The 8478-nt window shown below is 36.2% G+C and overlaps 1 protein-coding gene across 4 annotated transcripts; it reads left to right on the top strand.

Moving 5' to 3' along the window:
- The first annotated feature begins 272 nt into the window (after nt 1-272).
- On the top strand, nt 273-5055 carry LOC122596762 (tRNA-splicing endonuclease subunit Sen2-1-like). 4 transcript variants are annotated; one of them, XM_043769400.1, is made up of 3 exons: nt 273-420; nt 1650-1964; nt 4215-5055. In XM_043769400.1, exons 2-3 carry the CDS (start codon nt 1783-1785, stop codon nt 4948-4950), a joined length of 918 nt encoding a protein of 305 aa, XP_043625335.1. In that variant the 5' UTR covers nt 273-420; nt 1650-1782; the 3' UTR covers nt 4951-5055. The 4 variants fall into 4 exon arrangements, with proteins under 4 accessions (XP_043625335.1, XP_043625329.1, XP_043625343.1 ...); XM_043769394.1 differs by having other exon boundaries at nt 1607-1964; XM_043769417.1 differs by lacking the exon at nt 273-420 and adding an exon at nt 3914-3942 and having other exon boundaries at nt 1900-1964.
- Nucleotides 5056-8478: the final 3423 nt, after the last annotated feature.

Here is an 8478-nt window from a genome sequence, read left to right as displayed (position 1 = left end):
AGTAGCTCGTAAAGCTCGCCCGGCTCGTTCGGATCGAAAAAGTAATCGATCTTTCGAGCGAGCCGAACCTAAAATATATTTGTAAAGCTCGGCTCGTCTAACTAATCCAGCTCCTTTTTTTTTGTACGGGATCGACTCGAATTCGAAAAAGTTAAACTTGAACTCGGTTTAAACGAGTTCGAGCTCGAGCAGCTCGCGAACAGCTCGACTCGATTACCACCCCTACCCAATAGCAAGTAAAACCTTAAACGTAGCGTTGATAGAGTCGAGGAACTTAAAATGACAAATAGGAAAGTGATGGTCAGGGACCATCAATGCAAATCTTAAACCTCCCTCTCTCAATGCAAAGCTCCTTCGAATCCGTTTCTAGGTGTTCAATCAAGTCTTGTTGAGATTTCGGATCCTCTTATTCGTCTACAAGTAATATAGATAATTTTCCTCTCAACTATGATCAATTAATTGCTTGCACGCAATCTGTTTGTTAAAAAGCCTGAATGAAAGGATGTTTGTTCGATAAGCCTATTTGTTGGGTCCTTTATTTATCCGTTTTCAAGTTTAAAATTGAGTGCGCGGATTTTATGTGCAGAAGTTTTGTGTGGATTTTTCAATATCATTCCTATTTTAAGCTTTAATTTGAGACTGAAAATTTCATGGGAGTGGATTTAAAATTGGTCTGTCCATATTGTATATCTCAGGTTGAAAATTAAGATCTTTTTGCTGTGTGAAATAGGTCATCTTCAATATATATACTTGTGCCGTGCTTTTGATCTTGTATTCTTTGTGGTAGAAATATTTGCATTTTTGGTATTCAATGATCAATTACGTGTATGTGTGGTATTTGTTTTATGTATGCCTTTTATTTGTTTCTTGATCGGTAGAAATATTGAATGATCAGTAGTTGGTACTTGCTCATTTGATATATCATTCTAGTTATTTGCTCGTCGTTAGTTATTAGGTTGATTAGTTGTTTGTTGCTCAGTTTCCAACAGTTTTCTTTTTGCTCAGCACTTAGGTCGCCCATAGTTAATCGGTTTATCAGTAGTTTATAGATGGTTCCATATGGGTTAATGTTCATTTTAGCTTAATTCAGTTGATTTGTTGGTATAGTTGTGATTTAGGATTGTGTGTGGTATGTGTTTGTTTGGTCAGTCTTTTTGCAAACTTATCTGGTGTTTGCAAAGTGATTTGTCTAAAATGTGTGGCTTCGTATATTTGGTATTTGTAAACTGATATGTCGTTTGGTTCATCACTGAATTCTGTGGCTGAACTAATTGGTGTTTGCTTCTTTTATCACTAGTTTGTTAATTGAATCCGCAAGTCTATGCATATTTCATAGTTGTTTGTATCTGATCAGTGCCTCAGAGGTTAGTTTTGGATATTCCAGTCAGATTCGGGTCAAATTTAGAACAAAATGCAAGATATCATTAAAGAACACTCACTGCTGAAAATCAAAAAGTTATACTATAGTTTTTCCCGCTGCATTGCGTGAGTGTTGTAATAATATATGTCTTTGTGAGTTATAATTATGAATATGAATATGGTAAAGAGTAGATTCTATTAATCAATTAATGTTTTAAAGCATTTGTGGATTATTTTGGGAAAATAGAGCTGGTTAAAACACAACCCATATACTAAAGCATATCCAACAGTTGAAGATAAGTAAACCGGCAACCACCTTCTAAACAAGACCACCGAAAAACCGAAGAAAGGAGAAATGTAAGGCTTTGAAGAAGGAGAAGCGGAAGCAAATCAGAAAAGAATTAGCAGAGAAAGCAAGTGCAGATGAGGAAGCTCTATCCAATCATCCGGAAGAGCTACGCAGCTATGCAGGATTCAATTGGAGGAAAAAAAAAGAAAGAGGATCTAGAGGCTGATAGGCTACTGTTTGAGTACAAAGAAATGACCATCTTCTACAACACCAGCTTCTTAATAATAATAACAATGCTGCTGTTACAGATTTCAAGGTATATTATTGATTTGAAATCTATATCCATATCTATACATCCTTATCTACACTTCTATACTCCCTTACCTGTACTATCTCATAAAGAGGCAACGTCCTCCACCTTTCAACAAAAGTTAATTGAAAAGACACTTTTGCCTTTCACCTCTAAAGTGTATTCTACCATCGCATCTATGATTACCTCAACTACCCTTAATGAAATATGTTGATCCTTCAACCTTTTAAATAATTACACTACCCCCTTTTACATCAATTATTTCTCAGTCTTTCTATCAACAAATAAAAACAGACATTTAGATAAATCAAAGCCGGCGGCCGGCTTACTTGGCTGCCGCTAATCATCACCCTAGATGCATATATTAATTGAAGTTCAGGAATTGATTTATACAAAAACTTAAATATTTCAATCATCAAACACCGTGCATTGCATGGGTATTATTTTCTATTAAAGCATAATGGGTGTCTTACTTTTCAAAACCTTAAACAACTTTATATTTATAGAAATTATTTAGGTCAATCATTGATATTATATATATTTTTTGATGTCCTGTATTTTGTCAAGTTTTTCAAACAATCAAATTCTCAGTTTTCTTTTCTATCAAAGAATCATTAAATCCGGTCAACAGCTCATAAAAATCTCAATAGAGAAACGAAGCGCGTAACCCGACCACCCACTATTAGCGGCGACGTCGCCGCAAATAGTGGGTCCCCCATCTGTCAGTCAACGGCTGTCACTGGCCGAATCACGTGGGTGTGGAGCCCACTATTAGCGGCGACGTCGCCGCAAATAGTGGGTCCCCCCACTATCCATCGTCGATATAAACAAGGCAGCCCTCTTCTTCTTCTTCGTTCGTCTTCTCCATTTTACTCCTCCGTAAAAACTTTTAATTTCTCCAAAAAGTCCATTCTTCTCCATTAGTATAACTCACAAATCCGACCATCTATCTCCTCATCATCATTATCAACGTTCTTTTTTACACCATCTACGTTTTCCGGCCTCCCGGAGTCCATTTTCAGGCGTATTTTTAGTGGCGACATTTTTCCGGCGATTATATTTTCCGGCGTACCAGTTTTGCGGGGAATCTATTTTCCACCATTGATATACGGGAAAACAGATTTGAAACTTTTCCGGTTTACTCCGGCGATATTGTTTTCCGGCGACTAATATTTTTGCCGGCCAGCCATCCGTTATTTGTTCTACTCTTTTTTCCAGTAAACCATTTTTTAGACGAGGTAACACTCATTTACCTTTTTATATATATATATATATATTATATGGTAAAAGTTTTAAGCTAATATATAACTGACACATTATAAGTAACAAAATGCAATTTCAATAAATTGATACTCCGCAACGCTCAGATGGAAGATAATGTGGTTTTACCATTGACTAAATATTTGAAACAAACTTATCGATAACTAAATGATTTTTAAGTTGACTTTTAGAGATTCAACACAAATACTTAAAAATAACACAATCATTTTAAAAAGAAAATTGAAGACCCGCAATACGGGGCGGGCTCGAGTTGTACTAGTTAAACATAGTCCTTGAGCTTTACCTCGGTAGTTGAAAAACCATCCCCTCTTGCAAGAGGTCTTCTGTTCAAACCTTAAGGAGGACATAGGAATTAAGTCCTTTTACGAGGGCTTGGTTTGGGTATACGCAGGTTCAAGTCTGATGGACGGGGCTTGCCTTTATTAATCGTTGTGCCCTTGGGTGGATTAGTAGAAGGTTTTCCCCATCGGGTATTTAAAATAGACATTTCTACTTCGAGATAACTCTCTAGCACAACCCGGTTAAGATAACATATGCCAGACTTCCCGTTGTCGAATCCCGACGTGAAATTTCCAACCATTGCAGGTCCAGCCGTCCAGTAAAATAATAATGGCGGCTTAATTCCTAATTTATTTAGATTTTTCTTAGACTTTTTTTTTTCTTTGTAACTTCAGGTCAGCAGCGAATTCTTCGCGAAGATCAGGTTTTTTCCCCCCTAAATTATTTATTAGTATATATATTTATAATAATTGTTTGTTTAGTTGTAATGATTCAATGATAATGATTGCTTTTTTTAAGTTGTTAATCTTGAGGTGTATATCTTGTTTATTTTGCATTTAGATTAGATCAATCTTTGTAAAATTCTAATATGATTGATGACAAATTTAGATGTTTCTTTGTATAAATTATTTTAGATATCCTCATGTTTGCTGTTAGTTTTGTGCTGACTCATATGTTTCAACTAATTTTCTGAAGGGTTGTAATGGGTGGACCCAGATGGAAGGGGAAAGGGGCAGAAATGGAAGCACTTAGAAATCCTATTTCGAAGTCGATTTTAGATCTTAAATCTTCTCTAATTAAATCCGATTCCAAAGGAATACTTTCGGGCTGTAGTGTTCGTCTTGCTTGTAATCCGGAACAAACCAACCTTCTGAACCAAACCTGTTTTGGTCGACCAGAAACGACAGTCGATGAAGATCAGTGGTTTCAGTTTACTTTAGAGGAAGCCTTTTATCTTTACTTTTGTTTAAAATGTATAAAGATAGAAGAGGGCGATGGTAGTGTAAAAAACGATAATGAACTATGGGAGTACATGACTTCCAAAAAAATAGCTTTCCCGGATCTTTTTAAGGCTTATTCTCATCTACGGGACAAGAATTGGGTGGTGAGGTCTGGGTGTCAATTTGGTGTTGATTTTGTTGCATACCGTCACCATCCTTCATGCGTTCATTCTGAATTCGCCGTACTGGTTTTTTCTGATGGGAAGGGGGGTGGTAATGATCGGTTGAGAGTTTGGACTGATTTTCAAAGCATGCTTCGGCTTTGTGGTGGTGTTGCAAAGACGTTGCTGATTCTTCATGTGAACCGAAATGGTGAAAAGATGACTGCTTCTTCACCTTCTTGTTTGGATGGATATAGTGTAGAAGAGCGAACGATCACAAGATGGAGTGCAGAACTCTGTAGGGAGGATCAAGGATTTGGTTTGAAGTAAGCTGCATTCAATCTTCCTTCTTGTAATAGGTTGTAATTTGTTGACTACATGTTCATTATAGAAGCTGGTTTTTTTAATCGAAGGAATTTCTTTTTTATTTATTTATTTATTTTTTTTGCGGTTTTTATTGATGGAAACATAGTTGCATTGTTATTGTTAAAATCTCAAATAAGATCTGATTCATATACAAATGAGAGCAGGCAAAAAGTCTTCTCAGTGTTTAGATATCTCAAGTTGCAAATGAGACTGATCTTAAATTCATTTAGTGGCCAGGGGACAGCATATACTTGTGGGTTTGATGGAGTTCACTACCCCCTTAATCGAGCAAGCTGTGATTGTTTCTAAGGTCGATATTTGCAGTTCTTATTCACTGCCAGAATCAGAGATCAATGTATTTAAGATTAGTTATATTTGCAACTTTGGTGTTTCATGCTCGTGTCTATGAATGCAAAAGTTAACCTTACGGGGCTTATGGCCGTAACTGATGGGAATCCGATATCCATACCGGATTTGATCAGGGTGTGTGGACAGGATCCCCAATTAATATAGCTGGGTATGACGTGGGGATGGAAAAGTTCAAATCCCCCGATCCCAATTCAATGTATGAATTATCAAGTAAGATACTTTGAAGTCGGTACTTTGAGTTTCAGTGTTCTACTAATGAAGAAATCTTTATAAGCTTAGTAGAGATATGGATTATTTGTAACATCTGTTTAGTTAGATACCATCAGAACTCACATTCACAATCTCATAAACATGAACATTTATATATAATGAAATTCTCAAACTGCTTGATAACATCCAAAATATTCTAGTATTAACCACAGAGGTGGAAAGACGAGCAGAATGCAAGCTGGGTACGGATTACAACGGATAATTTTTGTATGAGTTGAAAAATATCTGATATAAATGTATTTATTGTAACCATTTGGTCTTAGATTAAGTGGCCAGCTTAAATTTTCTTTGGAAACTAGTGGAGGGGAGGTTGACTTGGAGACACGAGATCGAATTTTAATTTCCCAAGAATGCGCGAGTTTCAACTTCAACCACTTTAAATATTTGTTTCCATCCAATCAAAGACAGCGAAGGTCATCTAATCTAAAGGTCAAAAACTACTTTTTGCGCTATTACGTATCCTTACTCATAATATAGTGCAAGTTAGGTTTGGATATAACAAGATGTAACATCTGTCGTTTAACAATATGGATTTCCAAAAACTTTCGCCAAACGGCGTTAAAAGAGAACGGAATTAAACTTTAAAAGTCCAAACCAACAAAATCTGTTTGGTTTATTCAATAAATGGTGTTACTAGCCATATCATCAAAACAAGTCTAAATGGAAATCTATCGGTTGCCCAACATTAAACAACCGACATTATAGTAAGTACAAGTCATAAATATCTAAACATAAATCAACGTCTAATGCGAGCAGCCACTATGGGTAAACTACAGCCAGCTTCAAGATCATCTACCCATGCCTCACATCTTCTCACATCTACCTGCTCACTATTGTTGGACTAGTGGGCACAACACATTTTAAAAGAGCAAGTGTTAGCTAACGAATTAGCTAAGTAAGATAACACATAATTTATAAAACATTTGTCCATTTAAAACATTATAGAAAAGTCATATTTCATCTTTAAGGCACATATCATCACAAGTCATCACATATATCATATCACATCTTGCGTTACACATATTTCATATAGGATGAGTCATCCTAAATGTGCCTAGTCATCTTTGTATCTCACATATAACATCTGAACATCTTTGTAGTTGTGACATAAGTCACGCTTCACATATAACATATTCATCTTTGTATGTGTAACATAAGTCACACCCGACTAGATGGACAAACCTTACGTCTGTACATCATTGTCGTTAAGGAAAGACAAAGTCGATCCAACTGAGTATATCGTTTAACCTTTGCGCGTGTAGTGGCTAGTTACTCCACCCGGATACACTCAAACATAACTATGCCATGGGGAGGTATCTAGATTCCCTCACCACGTGACCATGTACACACTAGCTCCGAAGAACTAGCATGGGTTAAGCTTAACACAAGACTTTATATATGCTCGAGACTTCTTTATTACATTAGCTTAGGCTATAGTTTCACCTAAACTAATCACGTGTATTTTTCTTTACTTTATATTAGCTTAGGCTACACTTTCACCTAAACCAATCACATACATTTTTATTTACTTTAGGGCCCTTAATCGTGCGCATGTCATGGCAAACCTATAGAAGTCTAGTGACTAGGTGTTCAAACCATGCAATCAATCATAAGACCTATAAGCATCAACATATCGTCATCACATCGTCAAATCATAAAATCCGTATCAACATGTCACTCATATCATCATATCGTTATAACATAATAACATCGTATCATCATGTTATATTAGCATCATTTCATCTTAACATGAGAGCAATGCTTTATCATATCGTTTCATAATCATTTCGTCATATCATCGTAGTAATGCGTCATCATACCATCAATTTCATTATAGCATCCTATCATTTTATTAACATGATACCTTTTAGGGAAGTTATTATATGAAAACTATGTTTTTGTTGAACCCTCAGCGTGTCATAGTAGTGTATCTTACCTCGTTGAAGAGCACAACAAATGATAACGTAAGCTAATCAAATACCCACTTACTTATGGTCATAACTCAGGTCTAAATTCCCATAAACATGACCCATGACAAGACTTGATGCATCGGAGGTTCGATTAATGCTTTAGAGCTTACATAACTCGACGAAACTTGACATTCACTCACTAAATTAACCTTTTTGAAAACTTGATATCATCATCATCTTTTAAAAGCATTACCATTAGAAAGTAGACTCTTTCACAATTCCGTGGATAGCTTATTTGTGAAAAACGGAGTTACGGTTCAAAAGTTATGGTCGTTTAAAAATGTTAACAAAATCAGTCCCTAACGGAAGCTACGAAAATTTGTAACGGGAGTTACAAGCCTAACAGGAGTTACGACGACCAGACGTGAAAAACAACTCCAAAACCTAATCAAACACAACCCATTCGACTTTAACACAACTCCAGGCCTTATGAACATCAAATACACTTAGAATAAGACCAAAATCACTCATTGAAAACACCAATTAATCCTTGAATCATTTACCATCATCATAAAATCGATTAGTCACACGAATGACTTGAAATCGATTAACGGATTGCAATTAAACCAACCCAAACTCTAAGACCAGGAAAAAGATCCATATGATCGACTCTTATGATCACAAATCAAAGGAAAATCACCTATATTACCTGTAGATAAACAAAAGGATGAAGGATCTTGATCAAACTTCACTCAAACACCAAGAAACAAAAGGATTCGGAAGAGAATTGCTTTGAGAGGGAAGAAGGGCAGTTTGGGGCTTGGGAAAACTCACGTATAATCTGATCAAGGGGAATTAGGGGAACCTAATTATCAATTAACCCCTGGCCATCCCTTTCTTAGTTGCCACCATAAGTCCCTCGACTTTACCGGGGAATCGGGGA

The sequence above is a fragment of the Erigeron canadensis genome, chromosome 1 (genome assembly GCF_010389155.1).
Source record: "Erigeron canadensis isolate Cc75 chromosome 1, C_canadensis_v1, whole genome shotgun sequence".
NCBI classification, from domain to species: Eukaryota; Viridiplantae; Streptophyta; class Magnoliopsida; order Asterales; family Asteraceae; genus Erigeron; species Erigeron canadensis.
This window is presented reverse-complemented; position numbering and strand designations above follow the sequence as displayed.